The sequence below is a fragment of the Ptychodera flava genome, unplaced genomic scaffold (genome assembly GCF_041260155.1).
Source record: "Ptychodera flava strain L36383 unplaced genomic scaffold, AS_Pfla_20210202 Scaffold_40__1_contigs__length_1388640_pilon, whole genome shotgun sequence".
NCBI lineage: Eukaryota > Metazoa > Hemichordata > Enteropneusta > Ptychoderidae > Ptychodera > Ptychodera flava.
In genome coordinates this window covers 548,120-570,966 of record NW_027248362.1, presented here as the reverse complement: position 1 = coordinate 570,966, position 22,847 = coordinate 548,120, and the positions used below count along the sequence as shown (strand labels likewise).

Below are 22,847 nucleotides of genomic sequence, written 5' to 3'. Positions count from 1 at the left end.
AGCCGAAGGTCTTCCCCAAAAAGCCAATATGAGATTGTCTCAATCAGAGGTGATGGCAATTGTCTATATCGTGCTAGTGTCGCATGACTTATGCTATTCAAGTTTAGTAAAATTTCACATTCTTTGCCACTGCACCATCTCCCTAATACATACTGATGACCCACGGTGTCCACTCAAGTCTCACTTTGATTGGTCAGGCCATCCTGAAATGAGCTATCAAAGATATCCACCTTCTTCATCAATACATGTGTCACAAAAGGTTATTCTCTACATAACACAGCAGAGCTCTGTCAACTGTTGAGTTGCTTGTTTTTTCAAAACTGCTGGTCAGACAGCTTTAATATTTGGTTTACGTGTCCCTAGGATGACCTTAGTGAGATAATTTCATACAGTCAGGAAATACTTAATTTTGTATCCATGTCTATAGTAGCTTCAGGGACTTTGGCCCTATGTTTCCTTGCTTACATTCATCGTTCTGTTTGCTCAAAGATCAAACAATACCTACCATACTGTAATCTTGAATGCAGAGCTTTGGACTTCAAAACAATTATACCAGCAGCATATTTTATTGACACGAGCTTTATAGCAGAATGCTTTCTTTATTGAACGTGTTTATCAAGTGATGATAAACTTGATCGTTAACTTGCTTCAAGTCTGTAGGCGTATAAATATCAAATGACATAAATTTAAGGAATAAACTTCGCCTACCCGGATGTTCGCATGTCGGGTTGGTGATAGGCTGTTACGTAAGGGGTGAACGATGTGGCTGAAACGTCGCAACCCATCCATCGTAGTAGTTAGCCAATTTTAACTGGTAATTTCAGTGCCTTCTTTATTGAGTACAAGGACATTCATGCTGCTATCAAATATAGATAAAAAATAGACACGACAAATTGTCCCCAGACGCGATGTCGATATTTGCTATCATGGAATGGCTCTACAACCGATGTATAACCAGAGTTTTACTTCCCGATCTCGCACAAATTGAACAAAATTTGGGTGTCGTAATTAACTTGAACGTTACATTTGATAAATCGTCAACTATTTTTTGACATCGATTACACCTAAGACATGTTAGGGGTGTTCATGAATTGCACCTTTTTGTTAGGTATTTAGTTTACAATATTTTACATACGGAAGTGAACATACACAACAGTGACAACGTACTAGTTTATTTGACCAAGACGTACATGCTCTCTCTCTCTCTCTCTCTCTCTCTCAAAAAAAAAAAAAAAAATACTGCAAACTGTAGCCGTTCATGCCATACGGTATACCGTTATGCCTGCGGTATTACCGCGATCGTTAGGAGTGGAAGAGGTGTGAATATTTCACTTCCAGTCCGTGGTAAAATGACTTTCTCATGAATATTCAGTCTCTGAGCAGCGGTAATCCTGGTATAAAAATGATAATTGTCATGGCCATGAAGCGAAATCTGTTCGGAAAGATTATCTACCCGAAACAGGGCAACAGTAACAGGAAATGTCAACTCATGCCAAATCATCAGGCGGGATTAACGACTAACGGAGTTCGTTGGGTACTGCCATAGTGAATGTATAACATCGACCTGGCGGGACGCGATCTCACAGCTGATGGCAAAATTAATTATACCACATCCTATCGTTGGAGGCGCAATCACGCTCAGTTTGACGCTCACTTTGACGCTCAGTTTAACATTTTCCACAAAGTGTTCGATCGCTCGGTTTGACGCTCAGTTTGACGCTAAGTTTGTCATTTTTCACAAAGTGCTCGATCGAGCACTTTGACGCTCACTTTGTCAATTTTTGGGGTCTTACATACCTCATATATAAGTACGTCTGGTTCTGAGATGAGCTGTATTGGCATACAAAAGGAATTTGTTGATAACTGACAATTTAATTAATACAATGGTTGCCATGGAAACACTTGGTGCAGGTTATTTTTTCCAAAGTAGATATTCCTTCATAAAAATTTTGCTATGAACTTCATAAACATTTCAAAAATTTCTTAAATTTTCATAGCCAGTGGTAAACTAACTGAAGTACATTCCTGTATATATGTACATGCCATGGCATGCAGGCTCTCAGCATATATACGCGTATATGTACGCCACTCAATTCAAAGCAAGAAATTTGCGCAAATGGATTTTTCTATCACATTTTTAGCTCTGCTGTCAGCGACGCGGAGCTTATCAAATAGGTTGATTTTCTGTCGTCGTCCGTCGTCGTCGTCGTCCGTCGTCGTCGTCCATCGTCCGTCAACAATTGCCTTCTCCTCTGAAACCGCAAGTCCAATTGCTTTGAAATTTTATATGCAGTTCACTTTGGGTGACCTCACTTAAGTTTGTTCAAATCGTGGTGAAATTTGCATATTTGTATTTTTGGGGCATTTTTTGGTGTTTTTGGTAAAAAAATCTTCTTCTCTGAAACCACTTGTGCAATTGCTTTGAAATTTGATATGCAGTTTACTTAGGGTGACTTCAGTCAGACTTGTTCAAATCGTGGTGAAATTTGCATATTTGTATTTTTCAGGCAATTTTTGTCATTTTTGGTAAAAAAATCTTTAAAAATCTTCAAAAAACTAACAGTCAGATAGCTTTGATATTTTGTACATATATCCCTAGGGATGATCTATTTCAGATTTGTTCAAATTGTGCAGAAATATGCAAATTTGCATTTTTAAGGCAATTTTTGCCATTTTTGGTCAAAAAATGTATTTCTCAAAAAGTACTCAAATGATCGTTTTGAAATTTGGTATATAGGTTTGTATTGATGAACTAAGTAAAAGATATTGAATTTCTGATAAAATCTGTAATGTTGTGTTTTTGGGGCAATATTTGCCATTTTTGGTCAAAAAATGTGTATTTCCAAAACTGTTCATCTGATATCTTTGCAATTTGGTATACAGGTTCCTACAGATGATTTAAATGATATTTATTGAAATTATGATGAAATCTGCAATTTTGTATTTTTGGGGCAATTTTTGCCATTTTTGGTCAAAAAATGTGTATTTCCAAAACTACTCATTTGATAGCTTTGCAATTTGGTATACAGGTTCCTACAGATCACCTTAATGATATTTATTGAAATTATGATGAAAATTGCAATTTTGCAATTTTTGGTCAAAAAATGTGTTTCTCAAAAAGTACTGGTCTGATAGCTTTGAAAATTGGTATAAAGGTTTCTACAGATGAGCTAAGTAATATATACTGAATTTCTGATGAAATCTGTAATTTTGTATTTTTGGGGCAATTTTTGCCATTTTTGGTCAAAAAATGTGTATTTCCAAAACTACTTATCTCATAGCTTTGAAATTTGGTATTCAGGTTTCTATAGATGAACTAAATGATATTTATTGAAATTATGATGAAATCTGCAATTTTGTATTTTTGGGGCAATTTTTTCCATTTTCGGTCAAAAAATGTGTTTCTCAAAAAGTACTGGTCTGATAGCTTTGAAAATTGGTAGAAAGGTTTCTACAGATGAGCTAAGTAATATATAGTGAATTTCTGATGAAATCTGTAATTTTGTATTTTTGGGGCAATTTTTGCCATTTTTGGTCAAAAAATGTGTATTTCCAAAACTACTTATCTGATAGCTTTGAAATTTGGTATGATATTTATTGAAATTATGATGAAATCTGCAATTTTGTATTTTTGGGGCAATTTTTTCCATTTTCGGTCAAAAAATGTGTTTCTCAAAAAGCACTGGTCTAACAGCTTTGAAATTTGGTATACAGGTTTCTATAGATGAACTAAATTTGATCTTTTGTAATTATGATGAAATCTGCGATTTTTATTTTTGGGGCAATTGTTGTCATTTTTGGTCAGAAAATTTTATTCTCAAAAAACTACTCATCAGATAGCTTTGGGTGACATGTTCTTAGGGATGATCCGATGTGATATATTCAAAGTATGAAACTATTTTAGCCACTTTTTTCTGGCCACTGCATTGAGCTATCAAAGATTTCCACTATCTTCATCAACATGTGTCAAAAATAGTTATTCTCTACATAAAAACAGCGGAGCTATATCGGCCGCTAGGTCGCTTGTTTTATCATTTAGAGTAATTTTGTTGCTGAATGTTCATGGGTACTCATAACAAAGGGTTTTCTAGAGATAAAAACCCAGAAAAGATGGTTTGATGCTGTAAAATACTTACTCAGACTTTGCGTATATACATTTGTAACTTTTCATATTTTATCACCCAAAGTGTCATTTGTTGTACAAAAGGGACATTTTTGTTGATAATATGCTTTGGTTGCACTTTTTAAACATCAGTGTTCTTGGGTAGATTATTCCAAACATGGCTAATTTTCATATTTTACCGGCCCTATTTTTGGTTATCCGGCGCCACAAAGGCACATTTTGCAGTAAAGTTAAACTTCACACTACATTTAAGACTATCTAATTAACTTTCCTGCATGACCTTTCCTTTTTTTAATTACACTACAGCAGCAGTGCATATAGATTAACAATGCTTTGTAAGTTCACCAATAATTTTGCATCAGAATGACAAATCTGCAAAATTTGGCTGGACCATTCAAGTTTCTGCAAAAAATCAATTCACTGTCAGTGACAAGCTAAAGTGACGTCTTTGATAAATGTGTCCATTCAATATCCAAAGAAAATCAAGGCTATCAATGACACGAAGAAAGTTTTGTTTAGAATTATATTTTCGTTTTAAACTACAGTTCTTTGATGCAGTGTGGTGGTCTGGCAATCCATCATCACGGCAGATGTAGTGCATGCAATACACAGTCCACACTGTCCAATCATGCGTGCATGTTTTCCTGTTATAATTCAATCGGGTCAGAATTTTGTAGCAAGAAACATACAAAATCTTGCAGATAAATCAATTGGGATGATCTATGTTGATCTATGCAAATTCCAAGTTTGGTAGACATGTGAAAATTATGTTTTTTGCCTTCATGTACAAGATGGCATGTTTACCAAGCTGGATGCTCACTGCTAAAAAAAAAAAGGTTTTATAACAGTTTCACATTTCAACCCTTTCTTTGCATCTTTCTCAGCAACATTCCCAAAACCTCTCTCCTTGCATCCCTGCAGCTTAATGCACTGAGGAACGACAGTGTCATCATTGACGCTATTTTATTATATCATGCTACCATGCGCCATTCTGATTGGACGAGAACTCATTCTACCGATGCTAAAATATTGTTTTAGCACTGATAGCAGAGGTAAAACGGGCCCCTAAACCAGCATTTTCAAAAATTTCCCACTCGCTGCATTTGAACGTACCCATCTAAACCATAGACCCTAGAGAAAAACCGAAACAGTCCGCTTTGTTTCAAAGAAAGAGGACCAACTTTTGATACACAGACAAAGTGTGGGTCTGTAACTTGCCTCTTGGTGAAAATAAGTTGGGATCGATGATAAAATACATCTCTGAAGCAGCACATTTGAGTGTGATGTAGATGAATTATTGCATTGAGGCGACAGCGCACCGTGCGCTTTTCTTGATATTGCGGGAATCGAGACGCGATATATCCTACCGCTCTTTAAAATGAAGCTAGTATTCGTTCACACACTAATAAATTGACACTTCCTCACAGTAACGGTATGTCAGATATTCTTTACCAAAGTTTGGGCTGCAACAGACCAAGGTGTCCTAACGATGTAGACCAAGAAGTTCGAAATAACAATGGGATGACTCCTGGCAACTGCTTTGGGCTGCAACAGACCAGGGTGTCCTAATGATGTAGACCAAGAAGTTCAAAATAACAATGGGATGACTCCTGGTGACTGCGACAAAATTTGACATCAAATGCAATGAACAGTGTCAGCGTCCAGCTCTCGCTGCATTGGGCAACACACACTGTACAACTGTTCATCACAGTTGCAGTCATCGCACATCTGGATTATTTCAAAACTGCATGTTTTCTGGTACAATTAACGTCCGAATTATCCATTAAAAATAAATCCTGTAACTTCACTGTACCACCTCTGAATGTCGCAACGGTCGACGTATACCCTATACGCGTACAGCGGTACAGAATGAGAAAAATCTATTTTTAGTATGCAAAAAAAACAGGACTCTTGTTCTTATGCAAATTTACGAAAAAGTTGTTACTTTTTCTTTTGATTTGAACTCTTGACCTGTTTTCTGTGTCTGCAGCAGGTATTTTAAGAAGTATAGTCTTCGTGTTGCCTACGAATAAAATGCAATGTTGATGAACGTATGCGTATTTATCGTAGGATACTGTGTGCGTGTACGTAATCCCAACATAAAAATGTTCAGTCTCAGGCACAGAATTTCTTACGATCAATATCTCAGACATCCATTTTCTGCAATTGGGACATAAAGTGACGAAAATACCCAAACAAGACAACAAAGACGCACAAGTTGATATAATATAATAGCAGTAACCCCTTCACAGTCGGGTATACACTCGATTTTGGTACAATTCGCTCCATATAGCACTTGCCTATTGGCTCATGCTATATGTCACGCATTGTACCAAAATCTCATGTATACTATCCTGCGGCGTGGGTTATTGCTTAATTTTATTACTCGCAGAGTTTACGGCTAGCGCGGATCGATATGTTGAAAATCTGCTCCTTTGAAAAAAAATTACATTTTCACGATGTCTTGTAATCTGTTGCGCAATGTATATTTAACCACAGTTCCTCCATAAGGATCGACCGTGATTTTACCCTCAGAAGAAAGCTGCTGCCACGGCCGGCAGCAAAGTTTTTTGGAAGATGACTTAGATGTATCATTTACAGTAAAACCAATAAACTCCAGGCAAGTCCAGCCAGTTACTCAGTTCGATATCGCACAATCGTTCCATTAGCAAAATCAATGCATGACATCACAGGTCAAGTCAGGTCATTATTTACGATCAAGTGTCACTCGCATTCAGTTCATACCATACCGTACACGAGCGCACTGTGCTCATTTTACTTATTTTATCAAGACATAAATATGCCTAAAATGCTAGGGCAAGTCTATCATGGCCTCGCCATGCTAGCAAACCAAGGCCATGACGTCACAGGTCGACAAGTCATTCAATAATGGCGTCCGTGTTCTAATAACTTGCCGTGATGCATTGCAGTGATCATGAAACGTTGTTGTGCCAATTCAAGTCATGTATCAAATCAGGATCTGATCCGGTAATGAAATGAAAAGACAAGACGAACTCATAATTTGCATGATGGTAGCTACACTCGACAACGACAATGACTTGAGCGTGTTGTACAAGATACACAGATCAGAGATCAGACAGATTGCGTTAACAACTCTTTTCTCTGAGCGACTGGAAGTACATGTACTGTATATGCTGTTTGCAAATTTTTATCACAAGATTGAATATTTCCTGTGTTTTTCCAGCATTGTTTTTCTATAAGCAAGTGTAGCTAGGCGTATTCAACTCCGAGTACATGTAGGTCATGTACCTGGAGTATACAAGCCCGAGTAAGCAGTTTTACTCGGAGTATGCAAGTCAGAGTACCGGTACTTGGACTTGTAAGTCCGACTCGGTTTAGGAACTTGGAGTATGCTGTTGAAGGCACTCTTACATACCTCCCCGCTCCTGTCGACGCTCGTTGAAGGTGACTGAAAATGTGAAGTTGCTGCTAGGTTTCTCACTGTCGAGATGTAGGTGGACTTGAGTAGTGTTGGCTACGCTGTTGCATGTTGCATAGGTTGGCTTTGAGACCGGAGAATATCAAGGTGTACAAAAGCACATCACAATGCAACCAGTCCACTTTGATACCATAATTTAGCAAGAGCACAACTGCCTTGGCAGAAAAATTGTGATGATATCCGTAGAAGGCAAAGCCGTTGAAGCGTTTTTGACATGTTGTCGATGTCCTTGACGTATGCATCAAGTTTCGTTTGACGACGATTAGAGAATGACTAGCACATGACGTTAATCCTGCTGTCCTGGAAGGGTTTTAGCGACAGAGCTTTGTTGCCGACGATAATATGCCATTCTTCATAATGGTAATGTATAGGTAAGCAGGCAAGATTAACGTCTTTTGCTGAAAGAATATCCCCACGAATGGCAGGAGAAAACAGTTTGAAGTTGGGCAGCGATTCAGAAGGAATACCGTGGCCATGAAGGAGGTTGTTAGCAGTAAAGTTCGAGGCAGGCGGAACAGTTCTTTATTTCAAATAACTTTCATGTTATAAGTGAAATTCATTTCTGTCCAAACAATTTGACATTTTGCCATTATATAGTACTTTACATGAATCATGTCAAATAATGAACACAGGAGGTACATCCTCATGTATTCCATTTGAACTCAGCACAGTGCATGTGTAACGTAGATAAGTTATTCTGGATTTTAGTAGTTGTGAGCAATACATTCAGCTCAAAAAGAACTTGTGGGCCATTTTTTTGTGTCAGTGTTACGTAAATTCCTCTTGTACTATCTCCATCTGTTTTGAATATTTGTCAACCCATGACTTGAAGAGCAATGAAGAAAGTGTAGCTTAATTTCACTGTACTCTTGTTTAAGTTTAAAACCTGAGGCACTTTATAGAAGTGAAGATCTAGAAAACAACATACCCTGGTAGAGGCATAGAGGCACAGAATTCGAGTGCAGACTATCTATATCTCACATGTAACTCTCACATTGCTCAAAGCATTAGTGGCATCATGATACAACTTTAGTTGTAATTTACTTTTGCAGTACTTTGCAGAGCTGATTATTCAATAAAGAATACTTTAATTCTGATCAAATTGGGCACATTGTCATTGATGATATATTTCATGATTTCAAATTTCAGTACCAGTACATCTTTACCATATTGTGAGAAATCATAGTGTCTCAGACTGATAATAACGTCTCCACACTGTCACCAGTTCCGTCTACAGACACACTGATTGCTTGATACAAAAAAAGTATTTTAGGAAATCTTCTTTCTTCTCTAGCATTCAAATCACATACCTGTGGGTCCATTATATTGATACTGTGGTTTTTTAATCAGTAGGTCATAAACAGTCAAGTGGAAAGCATGAAGGGGACAGACCAGTCCCAGGTCGAAGGTCATATAGTCCAGAAAGAGGTAGAAATGGAATATCTACTGAGAAACAATCACCACAAGTGAGATCCAAAAATGACACATCTGACCAATCAAGACAAGGGGAAGCTTTAACCACAGAAGATCAAAGCAACAAAAGTGCTGCAAATAAAAAAATAGGTAAAGTTGGGAAACAAACAAGTCAGGATGGTGGCGTGTATGAAAGAGTGAAACCAGGTACTGTTTCATCTGCTAAAAAGGCTTTCATGCTTACTGACACAGCTGTTGTTAAACAGACAACTCCTGAGAATACTGGAACAGATGTGAACACACATATGAAACAACCAACACATACAAAGGAGGAGCCTAATAGTTATCAGATAACTAAACCAGGCACAAAATTTGACTCCCCAAGAAGTCCTGTTGATGACGGCCATGAATCTGAGATGTTAAAAAACGATTCCCGAGAAAACCATCAAGTTGATGAGAACAAGAAGATTGGATACACAAGAAATACTGAGTCCAATGCAAATGATGTTACAGCACAATTAAATTCATTGTTCAATGCTAAACACACCCAACCCATGTCAATACCAGACAGAGTATTAACTCCTAAAACAGAAAGTAGTGGGACAACAGCAAAACCAGAAGGAAGAAAACACAGTACTACAAGTGAGAAGCAGGAGGAAGATGACGGTGCATATGCTATTGTAGCTGACCCAAAGCCAAAACGTAAGCCTAGAGCACATGCATATGAGGAGATTGATGACATTCCAACCAGAAGCAGTGATTCAGGAGTATCACGCGTGAAAGAACAATCAACGCAGGAAGATGAAGCATATGCTGTTGTTGGACCAAAACTCACCCAGAAAACACGAACTTGTAAGTAAAATCAATAATTATCTCATGCGTTCACACACATGAGCTAATGTTGTACCAATGTCTCTGTGTTTGTGTTTGTGTGTCTGTGTATTTGTCTTTTTGTCTTTCTGTCTGTGTATGCAATATCTCAACAATGTCTTATCAACCTGAATCAAGCATGATACACAGATTCTGTTTAGAAATATCAAGAACTGATTTGTTTTAAGCGGGTGTGGCTTGCTTAATTAATATTATTTTACATAAATATTTCTTAAGAAATCATATATTCTCAGAATGACAATGTCATATGTTGTGAATCAATCTGTTCTTAGATTTTAATCAAGGAACTATATGATATTGACAGATTTTTAGGTCATGTAGAAGTTTATGATAATAGCACTGCACTGTACATTTGCATATTCAATGAACTTTCCTAATTAGGGATATATGGCTGATTGGCTTTGCCAATGTTGACAAACTTTGCTATGTACATTGAACATACTATGATGTAACAGTAATGAAAGTCCTTTTACATTTTTACTTCAGCTAATTACTTATTTGCATATTTAATGAACTTTCCTTACCATTGCTAGACATGCATACTGTGTGATTAAGCATCATCTACACTGTATTTTTATAAATTGAAGAATGATGGCATTTCAAACAAAAATATGAAAAAAAATGGTTAAAAGTTAGCATTACTTCCGCTTTAAAGGTATATAAGTTGACATAAATATATACACACAGAACAAATTAAATGGAGTCTAAAGATAGTAAAGTTGTTCTGCAATCCAGCTGGGTCAGGCTATGAATCACCAAATATTACATCCGTTTGGATGCAGATATGTCAATGTTGTCTTGAAGAAAATGCTTAGATTGCTTTGAAATTTGGTTTGCAGGGTCTTTGGTAGTTTTCATTATGATATTTTATTTTTATGGAACTGTTTGTCATTGTAGGTCAAATAATATAAGGTTATTCACAAAATACCAGGATTTATGTCCGAGTACATCGTGCAGTGGAGGTATAGTCTGAGACGCGTAGCGTCGAGGACAATACCGTAGCGTACGATGTACAAGGACATAAATCCCGGTATTTTGTGAATAACTTTATTATTATACACCTTTTGAGTCCAATTTTACCTGAAAAAAGTTGAAATTTAGGCGTTTTTTGGATGCTTCTCACGCCCTGCACTGAGCGATCACGAGCAGACTGGGAACGTGTTCAGTGCGTCCGCTAAGCGCACAGAATGAAATTTCAACCCATGCTGTGCAGTGCACGTGGCAGAAATTTTACGTCAGCAGCATAATTTCACTCAAATTCACCGGTTTTGGACTGACCATGATTTACTATGTGAAGTACTGAATGTTAGGAAGTATATATTTTTGTAAATAATGTAAAATATTCTCTTCTTTTTCCTCGTGTTGACGTAAAGGTGTTTTGAGGTCAAAGGTCAAATAGCGTCCAATAACACCTAAAGTTATTGTACTCCGCGTCAAAGTTACTGGACTCCGCGTCCTCTGATACCAAAACTTACTGTACGACGAAACTCCATAGGTTACAGTCATAGGTGTATAATAATGTCTTTTACACAAATCCCTTATTTAATTCTTTGAAATTTGGTTTGCAGGGTCCTAAAGTACATGTACATACCTGTTGCTTGAGGCTCATTTGTTAAAGAGTTAGGTTGTGCTGGACATTTTTGCATTTGGTAGTGACACTGCCATCCTTGTTAAATTTCAAGGCAGGTAATCATGTATGTGTGCCAGCATTGTTAGTACAACGAGATTGTTTATTATGGTTTAAGAAACTATGGTTTAAAGAAACCATGAACATCCTAACACTGTAGTTGGCATTTCTTTCATTTTGACATACCACATCTTATCAAATGTGAATACTAAGTGCCCTAGATGCTATTTTTAGCTCCTATAAACTATAGTCTATATAGGCGAGCGGCGAATCCACAAAAAGGGCCTTATTTTAGGAGTTTAATGTACCCACCTTACATACGGCCACATCATACGTCATTTAAAAGCTTATCATCTCTACTTTAAGAATATTGAGGATGTGGAGCTGCCAAGTAGGGCCATACCCCCCTAATTTGCATAATTCATACGGGTATCCAATTTCCATAAGTGCAATATAAAATAATAAAATTCACTGTAAACTATTGTAAACATACTTTTAAACTATCGAGTGATATATCAAATAAAAGGTATTTACATGTAGAATACAACTTTGATATCCAAAGACATATTTAAATTGATTTCACTGAAATATTTTCATATTCATATTGAAAATAATATTTTCCTCTCTTTAATAACAATATTTTAAAAATTTTATCACATACAGCTACAACATACAGTTACATCATACATCATTTGAAAGCTTATTATCTCTACTACAAGAAAATTGGCAATATTGAACTGTCAAGTGCGGCCATAGCCCCTAATTTGCATAATTTACAAGGGTAACCAATTTGCATAAATGTGATATAAAATTACAAATTCATTGTTCACTACTCTAAACATACTTTTAAACTATCGAATGATATATCAAATGAACGGTATTTGCATGTAGAATACGAAATGGATATCGAAAAAGATATTTAAATTGGTGTCACTGAAATATTTTCATATTTATATTGAAAAAATATTTGCCCCTTTTGAATAACAATACTATAAATATTTCATCATACACAGCCACATCATACAGCCATATCATACGTCATTTTAAAGCTTATTATCTCTAATTCAAGAAAATTGACAATGTTGAACTATCAAGTAAGGCCGTATCCCTAAATTTGCATAATTTACACAGGTAAGCAATATGCATAAATGCAATATAAAATTAGAAAATTCATTTACTATTCTAAACATACTTCTAAACTATCGAGTGATGTATCAAATGAAAAGTATTTGCATGTAAAAAAAATTGACATCCAAAGAGATATGCAAAGTGTTTTTACTGAAATATTTTCATATTTGTAGTGAAAAAAGTAATTTTCCCCTTTTGAATAACGGTACTTTGAAAATTTTAACAGCAGTATCAATGCAACCACATGCATTATGATGTGCAAAAAAGTGCATAGAACACGGAGAACAAACAGCTGAAATGAGGTCTGGAAATGAATATTCCGTTTGTTTAATGTCTATTTCAAAACATATGAATAGCTCTTCTTGTCTGCATTATTATCCGATACTGATGTCTTGTTTTTATAGGTCAGAGAGTGTTTCTCCAAACATGCCCTTTATATGGAGTATTATATACCCATTCACAGCATATGAAAAAGTTTTAATGTTACTCAAGTAAACCAACATTTTCTTGTAATGTTGTAACCAAGGCAACAGCACTAATATATATATATATATATATATATATATATATATATATATATATATATATATATATATATATATATATATATATATATATATATATATTATATATATATATATATATATATATATATATATATATATATATATACATAAAATGTATACAATGTGCCCTCCTGGTTATAAAATAATGGCTTTATGGCAACCTCTGAACTTGGGCACAAAGTTATATATATATATATACACATATATATATATATATATATATATATATATATATATATATATATATATATATATATATATATATATATAATATATATATATATATATATATATATATATATATATATATATATATATATATATATATATATATATATAGATATAGATATATTAATTTTTAACATATATGGTTAATGATTTGAACGCCGACATTTTTTCGTAAGGATGTGTTCGTAAAATATCACCAATTACTATTAAGTCCAAACATAAACAAAGATCCCCATGAACGACACTATTGTAGTCGTTGAAAAGTAACTATGTTGCCGAAACAATGTGTGAGAGTAAGCTGTAGTCAAAGTTATGGCATGATTCATGATCCAAGTCATTCATGGCGATATGGTGTCATGCATTTCCAGTTCATCTAGTAATTCTACAAATTCATCATCCTCTTCTTAAACAGTTTTGTCATGAGTAAAAGGGTTGCCATAGTTATAGCTGCCTTGTGCATGGAAGATTAATTTAACAGCAGACACAACTGGTGACATGTAATAAAAGAAAGCAACTCCACACAGTGTTCATATCTTATAGTTGTTTGAATTTTGTGTATGTTATGTTTGGCTGTTTTGTGTAAAGTGTTGATTTGCCTTGGCGAGACGTACCCCTAATCTACGTATCCTGCCCTGAATCTGCACTGGGGTGGAGAGACTGTGACACTGCACTGCGATCCTTTGATGCTACCTTTCGAGAATAGAGTTGTCTTCATCAGTCGCTTGAAATTCATTTTCGGTCGGTGAAACATGTGCACTACTTGGCCACGTTGTTTCACTGAAGTTAAGTTTGTTCAAGTAAGGAAGCTACAATGTCTACCGTTTCGGTCTGGTTTTGTTTGTGTATGCTCATGTGAATCGGAGATAGAGCTGTTGTAGGTTTTGTTTGGCATAGGTGCAACGCTTATATTTCTGTTTCATATGTATGTGATTAGGCTACGTTCACAAATAACGATGGTGAGGGGCGGAGGAATTCGGGGTGGAATCGAAATTTTGAGGGATAGTAGAGGAGCACTTGAAAGTATTTTGGTTCCCCTTTACTTTTTGCGATTCCAAGGTTTCGTAGGCAATTCCATGAAAATCGAATAACAATTAAATGTCATCCGATTGTTCTAAAGTTAGTAATAATCAAACAAGATCTAAAATTACTTCTACTTTTTATTTTTACTTCATTACCTTTATCTCGAAAAAATCTTGTATTTTGTACCGTATTGTTGTGGCAAAATTGTTCTAATGTATCGTAATGTTGCCGTTTTATTGCATGAACTGGAATCTGGTATCTGTTGGTTTTGTGTGTGTGTTCGTAAGTCGAGAATGTTAATTTTTTGCATTGATGACCTTCACAGATAATGAGGTCTAATGATGTGATTTTTTGAGAAGAGTTTTCGAAAATTTCAGAGTAGGATGCATTTTTTATGTTTGATATTACTTTATTAAGCTCGTGTTGGGTTCCAATGAAAATCATTGTCTCTGAATCTCAGTCAGAGCGATATTTGTTCTGTTTGTTACTGAATTATTCTTATTTTGTATATATTTTATTCTTATTTTGCATAATGTGGGCATTATTCGTATTTACTGCAAAATTTTATGAATATTAAAAATAAGTCATGATATTCGCGATTTAAATAAAAATATTCAATAAGAATATTTTAGATACGTGTTTGGAATTCATAGTTCTATTCTACATACCAATACCTTTCAGTTGATATATCACTCGATAGTTTAAAAGCAAGTGAATAGTACATAACAATGGATTTTTTATAATTTTATATCGGACTCATGCAAATTAGGTAAGCGTGTGCATTATGCAAATTAAAGACTTACGGCTCTATTTTGAAGCTGCATATAGTCAATTTTCGTGAAGCAGAGGTAATAGGCTTTCAAGTGACGTATAATGTGGCTGTACAATGTAGTTGTATGTGTTAAAGTTATTAAAATATCGTTATTCAAAAGGGGAAAATATATTTTTCGATATAATTATGAAAAAATTTCAATAAAATCTTTTTAATATCTCTTTTGGTATCTAATTTGTATTCTACATGCAAATACCTTTCATTTGATATATCACTCGATAGTTTAAAGTATGCTTAGAGTAGTTAATAAATTCCAAATTTTATATCACATTTCTGTAATTTACGTATCACTGTGAATTATGCAAATTAGAAGCTATGGCCGTACTTGACAGATCAATATTGTCAATTTTCTTGAATGAGAGATAGAAAGCTTTCAAATTACGTATGATGTGACTGTATGTTGTAGCTGTATGTGTTAAAATTTTTAAAATATTGTTATTCAGAAGGGGAAAATATTTTTTCAATAAAAATATGAAAATATTTCATTAAAATCAATTTAAATATCTCTTTTGATATCAAAGTTGTATTCTACATGCAAATACCTTTCATTTGATATATAACTCGATAGTTTAAAAGTATGTTTAGAGTAGTTAAAAGTAAATTTCTGATTTTACATCGCATTTATGAAAATTGGGTACCCATATAAATTATGCAACTTAGGGGGGATGGCCCTACTTGACAGCTCAACATTGTCCATTTTTATAAAGTAGAGATAATAAGCTTTCAAATGACGTATGATGTGGCTGTATGATGTGGCTGCATGTGTTAAAATTTTTAAAATATTGTTATTCAAAAGGGGAAAATAATTTTTTCACAATTGATATGGAAATATTTCAGTGAAATCAATTTAAATATCTCTTTGGATATCCATGTTGTATTCTACATGCAAATACCTTTCATTTGATATATCGCTCGATAGTTTAAAAGTATGTTTAGAATAGTTAACAATGACATTTCTAATTTTATATCACATTTATGCAAATTGAAAACCCGTGTGAATTATGCAAATTAGGGGGGTATGGCCCTACTTGGGAGCTCCACATCGTCAATTTTCTTGAATTTGAGATAATAAGCTTTCAAATGACGTATGATGTGGCCGTATGTAAGGTTGGTACATTAAGTGTGAAAAATAGGTGAGTCTGCCGCTCGCCTAATAGAAGCTATTGGGATGGGTATCCGTCCGGCGTCAGTCTGTATGTATGTATGTATGTATGTATTTATGTATGTATGTATGTATGTATGTATGTCTGTTTGTGAGGCATCCGTCCACTCAAATATCTTGAGAACCGCAGTACTTACTGATTTGATATTTGTTGTGTTGATGAAAAATATGATTTTGAGAAACTATTTTCAAATTGTTAATTTTTTGATATTGTTGAAAATATTCAAATTAGCGCCAAAAAAGGCATTTTTGGTAAAAAATCTTCTTCTTCATAACCGCTGGTCAGACAGCTTTGTTATTTAGTATACAGGTCCCTAGGAATAACCCAACTTCGATTTGTTCAAATTGTGATGAAATATGCAAATCTGTATTTTTAAGGAATTTTTTTGTCATGTTTGGTCAAAACTTTATTTCATCAAAACCGCTCGTCTGACAGCTTTGATATTTGTTATACAGGTTCCTACAGATGAACTAAATATGATATATTGAATATATGATGACATCTGCAATTTTGTATTTTTGGTGCAATTTTTGCCATGTTTTGGTAAAAAAATGTGTTTCTCAAAAACTACTCGCCTGATGCCTTTGATATTTGGTATACATGTTCTTAGGGGTTGTCTTAGTGTGATATATTGAAATTTGATGAAATCTTCAATTTTTGTGTGTTTGGGTCAATTTTTGCAATTTTTTGTCAAAATATTCGTTTCTCAAAAGTTACTCATCTGATAGCCTTGATATTTGGTATACAGGTTCCTAGGCTTTATCTTAATGTAATATATTGAAATTATGATGAAATCTTCAATTTTGTATTTTTGCAGCTAATTTTGCCATTTTTGGTCAGGCCATCCTGAAATGAGCTATCAAAGATATCCACCTTCATACATGTGTCACAAAAAGTTATTCTCTACAGAACACAGCAGAGCTCTGTCGACTGTTGGGTCGCTTGTGTTTTTCAAAACCCCTGGTCAGACAGCTTTAATATTTGGTTTACAGGTCCCTAGGATGACCTTAGTGAGATAATTGCATACAGTCAGGAAATACTTAATTTTGTATCCATGTCTATAGTAGCTTCAGGGACTTTGGCCCAATGTTTTTCAATTGAGGCTATACAGGATGAATATTATGTATGATGCTGATAAAAACAAATTTCAATGAAGTTCAAAATCCTTGGCAGTAATGTCAGAGAAGTGTCAATTTAAACACAATTCCAATATACAGTGAAACACAGGTCCAGTCTCAGTTCATATCTGGTTTTTAAGGAAGCTTTTGATGTCTTTCCCAAGGTAAATCATGTACGCCCTAAGCATTGTTATTTTTTCACCTTCCTGTATTGTTAATGGTTGTTTCCTGTATAATAACTTGTTTTGAATCATCATGGTCAGTGATGCATCAATGTCAGTGATGCATTTCAGTAGAGAGAATTAAATTATGGTGGAAAGGTTCAAATTTTGGTGAAGAGAATCAATATCCGTTATGTATATGTCTCTCTGATGAAAAATCTGAACCAGTTTTCAACACACAGTGAACTAAATTTCTGCATTTTGCGTTGTATTATTGCAAAGTTTAGCCCATATGGTTGCTGTATGGCAAGAGTAACCAGGATTACAAATAACTGTTTTTCACATAATTAACACCTATTGTTCATGATATACAAGAGTTGTGTAATACCAGTATCAATGCAGTGATCTTCACATATTCTGTGACTGATGTATCTTGGGGTGTTTGTGATGTGCACTGGTGTCTTAGTGACAGACAATAGCTCCTGAGGTACCCATCTACAGAGTATGCACAGGATTGCAAAATGAATGGTGCATATGAAACTTGCTAGAATTTAAATGTTGTTGCGCCTTGAAAGTAAAAGACTTAAACTTTCGCTCAAATTTTCCTCAGGGTATCTTTCACTTATTCACTTTCAAAATCAAGAATAAAAATCGGGGGTCACCGTGCAAATTTTGGTACTAGAGAAACAAATTAACCAAGATTTACTGATATTTGAAATTCAAAATGGCTGCCATCCCTGTGTTAACTCTATGGAGGAAAATAAAATTTTCAATTCCTGAAAAACTAAGACGGTGAAAATTTTTCTTTTGCAAAAGGCTTCAAAATGAACCCCCATAAGTGGTATATCAGAAAAGAATCAAAAGTGTGAGTGTCCGAATATCTGTCCCCGAGGCGCATTCTACCTTAAAGGGCAAAGTCAAGCGCCGTTGGCGCACAATAGGCAACGTGGTAGTGATGTTGGTTGTTGGCAAACACTGGGCGGAATGGTTAAACACTTGCTTAGTCGTTGACTTATCAGAGAAACATAAACTATCTGTTACACCAGGGCCTACCGATTATCACCTTTGCCTGAATATCACGGAAGTGTGCAGGGTTCACACAATTCGAGCCTAGCTTATAACTAGGGTTTGTGGAGTGGCCGAGGGGCTGTGGTCTGGCCGACAGACCTTCCTTGACTGTGATGTCTTCGCTAGGTGACTGTATGCCGTACGTTGTGAGTTCGAAATCAAAAATTTACTGAATTCAAATCAGCCTTTTGTGGTTCAATAGACAGCGATGGCCGCTGTGGTATGCAACAGAAATATAGGATGTTATGAAACAGAATGACCATGCACGTATTGCCGAGTTCGGAGACAAATTTTCCTCATGCAATTTACTCAATGAAACAGCAACAATGCAAGGCTTTCAATACATCTCTGAATTTTTGCTAACTTTTTTGCGTCCAAGTAGATGTGTGCATCATTCTGTTGCGATTTCCAACAGGACCCAGTTTTCAACCACGGCTTTCAACATGGAACGGCTACTTTCTCACAACAGCAGGGGGTGATTTGAATGTGAAGGTGCTGTGATGGAAGCCAGTCGTCGAAATGGACATATTACGAGCTTTGGAAGGAAGATGAAAAATGAAAGTCTTGACTTAGTTCAGGAGAGAATTTCCTCGGGCACTGTATCACTGAGTTCAGATCTAGCCCTTAGCGTCTCATGCTCGGTACAAGCGCACACACTAGACAAAAACAATAAGGGGGAAGTCTAGAAAATAAATTATAGTCTCTAAGGACGGCAGCAGATCGTGATCGTAAGCAATCATAAGTTAGAACCTTCTACTGTTTGTAGCTTTATGGCTTTTTTGTAGGCAGTGATGTAGATAATAGCCGGTCACCGGTAAAGAAATGCCGGGTTACATGCAGCTTGTAACCGGCTAAAAGACGCATGGGAAAAAATGAACAAGAAGACATTAAGAAAAACCTTTTGAATTTGAAAAACAAATCTTCACCCATTTGTATTTTCAGTGTAAGTTTAGGTATTTCGAAACAAATCACAGAAAAGGGTGAAGAAATTTTGAGTAAAACTGATCTAAAACGTTACGATCCCCAGTTAGAGCACAGTCACTCGTGGTCTATTCAGCTCTGGGACTATTCCCCCCATAGACGTGTGTACATAAGCGAGAAAAACCCCAAGTCAGGAAACAAAATGGCTATTTCCTATAGGGATTATGCCACCATGTCATCTTCGACGTTTGATTTTACTGTGAAAAGTAGCAAGTTCGTCTATCATGTAATCGTCGATCATTCCCTATCATTCTCAAAATTCATACCTGGTACTTAATTTGCTTCAAAAACGCTCGTTTCGTGTGATTTTCTGCCGAATTCGACGGGCACATCGCTAAAATAGTCTCTGTGTAAAGAAAACAAAAGCTCCTTATACCTTACTCTTACAATATATTGCACAAAAAGTATTTTACAACAGTTTACTTAGAGAATTAATGTTATTATACAACAATATTTTTTCATAGGAATATCCGCAAAATGACTTTTAGCCATATGTTGTAATTTTTTGACCCTTTGTCAAAAAAAATCGAGCATATTTTAATTCTAAAAAAAATCATAACTCTGGAAGTAGACAAGATAGAACCATCATTCAAACAGTTTTTTGAATCCTGAGACAAGATCTTCAAGAAAAAATACAATTCAAGTAAGTTTAACCAAGAACAAAAAAGGGCCTGGCATCCCTACATATACGCTGCTTTTCATGATATGTAAGCCAGAAAACTTCAACAAAAGGAAACTACTAGTAATCTGTAGTAAATGGTCAGCCAAGTACTTTGAAATACATTGGTAAAGAAAGTTAATAAGGCTGATGAGTCCCCCAGGACAGCTGTGCAGGGCCGTGGTCGTCGTCGATGAGTGTGGATGATCAATCAAACAACGCAATATTGACGTAGCCAGTGACAGTGGTAACGATGTGATCAACGCTGAAATTTCAAGTCCACTCAGAATTGAATCAACTGATATAAACAATGACCAAACTTGTCACAATGCCAAAGGTAATTCCTCAAAATGTGAGAGAAAAGATTCAGTTTCGATGTCTGAAGGAAGAAATGAAATTTTGATTGCCTTCCAAACGACGTGTGAAGACTCTCAATGTTCATAACTTTTACAGGACCACATACAAAACGGTTCTTTTCACTGTTCCAGGACCACCAAACCCTCCAAAAAGAGAATGCCATTTCTTGCGTGTTCATACATGTGTCTTATCGTGTACGTTGTTTGTGGCTCTGTATGCGTATGTTTAGTACATAACGGTGATTTTAGTGATAAGTCAGTACGCTTTGTCAGTTGTGCTCCGCAGGGATCAAGATCGCCCAGGCCGCAATTTGAATTTTAGTAATCATGATTGGCAGCATACATTAACATTTAGAACAGAGGTCAAATGGACGTTCTGGAGCCACGCTTTGTGAAAATATGCGTTCTCTGTATTAAATAGCAGAGTTTTTTAAAGTTTTTTCGACATAAAGGCAGTCGCTAGACATTCATAGGTGTCATGTATGAGATTGGACGGAAATTAACGCCGTTCACACGTCGAATTTCTGGAAATCTCGGAGCAAATTGAGTGTGTCTTACCCATAGCTTGGCTTTTTCACATCTGCATAGTCTTACCATAATCCCCCTTTTGTAGGGGACTTTGGTGTTTAAGGAATTATTGTGTGGAATGTCAGTTATTGATACTGCTATGGAGTACATGGAGATGATAAATGACACTGCCAAAGGAAGCTCCCTGGTACTTCTCTCATTGTTAATCTTCCTTTTCTGGTTGTTTCGATTCATTTTTTTTTCTCAAAGTGAAGCTGGTTTTCCCGTCAGTGATATTGAGTGATGATTTCTGACTAGAATTTAGAAAAGCAGTACTGCCTGATATTTGTTTTAGCTCTCCTTTGGGCAACATATTTTTTTTGTCCCTCTCTATTATGATTTCGTACATTTGATTTATAGTGAAGTGATTTGAAGAGAGAAAACTTAGGAAAAGATTTCAATGTAGTCTTAGAATACTACCTGCAGGTGCTGTTCCAGATTTCTTAGGGAACTCATTCCAGTTTTTTAGCTCCCTCTTGCTATACTGTAAATATGATGCCTAGGGTCAATTGGCTTATGTATGTCTGTTTGTATGCAGGTATGTACGGTATGTCTATAAATATATATGTCTGCTGTAGAAACTGAATTGCTACATTGCATGTATCCGCTCAGTGTTTGTACAAAGATGTGTCTGGGCTTGAAAATGTACTGATGTTCAAATGAACATGTGCAAAATTAATGAGTTTCTGAAATGCAAATATGGTAAATAAATAGCCAAGAACTGCCTCTCTATGCTGTTATCTCAAGTTTTGGTGCACATCATGCAAGGAATGACCGTTTTAGATTTTCAAATTTTTTCTTGAAGGGAAAGTATGGAAGACCTATGTTAAACCATTAAAATATGATGGCTAGATATATATACTCTTAACCTTGTTTGCTGAACAACAATATAATGTGAAAACAAACATGTGAAAACGATTAATATGTCATGTCTCTTGATAAGTATGTCAGTGTTGTGATACTGAATAAAATGAAATTATAAATAATGACCCAGATGAAAATGTCAATGGTTCATGTTGCATTTGTTGGATTGCTTATTAGCTGAGTCAAGGAACAACTCAGAAGATGCCGATGTACCACCACCAGTTTTGCCCGACAGAACAGCTGCCTCTTTTCAGCTTATTGGTAAGTTTGAAATTTTTTTTTAGACATCATACTAAAAAGTAATACGTTTGATCTTTGGATAGATAGGAACAGGTGATATTGAGTTATCATCTCTAATTATAGTCATTACCTTTCATAGTTACTTTGTATGTCTATTAGGACCTAGTAGTATAATTCAATGAAACTTCCTGATCTCTACAGGAGTGTATCCATTTGAGGTTATTTTTGACATAGTGGACCAACTTTAGCAAATAGTTTATTGAGAAAACCAAAACACTGACAAGGGATTTGGATCCACAAGAATACCAGATGGCAAGATGCACCCTACTGTGAATATAGACTCCAGTACATTTGTCTTAGTTCCAATCATTTTGTTAAATCAA

General features: G+C 35.5%; 1 protein-coding gene across 4 annotated transcripts in view; it reads left to right on the top strand.

The window, feature by feature from the left end:
• Nucleotides 1-22,847, top strand: part of LOC139127976 (tyrosine-protein phosphatase non-receptor type 12-like) — a 338,072-nt gene that overhangs the window by 250,929 nt on the left and 64,296 nt on the right. For 2 of the 4 annotated variants that reach the window (XM_070693830.1, XM_070693828.1), the window contains 2 exons: nucleotides 8,937-9,848; nucleotides 22,402-22,485. In XM_070693830.1, the coding sequence (XP_070549931.1) occupies nucleotides 8,937-9,848; nucleotides 22,402-22,485 (996 nt within the window). Of the gene's footprint in view, nucleotides 1-8,933; nucleotides 9,849-22,401; nucleotides 22,486-22,847 lie in introns of all 4 variants that reach the window. The other 2 variants (XM_070693829.1, XM_070693827.1) reach the window with 1 other exon arrangement.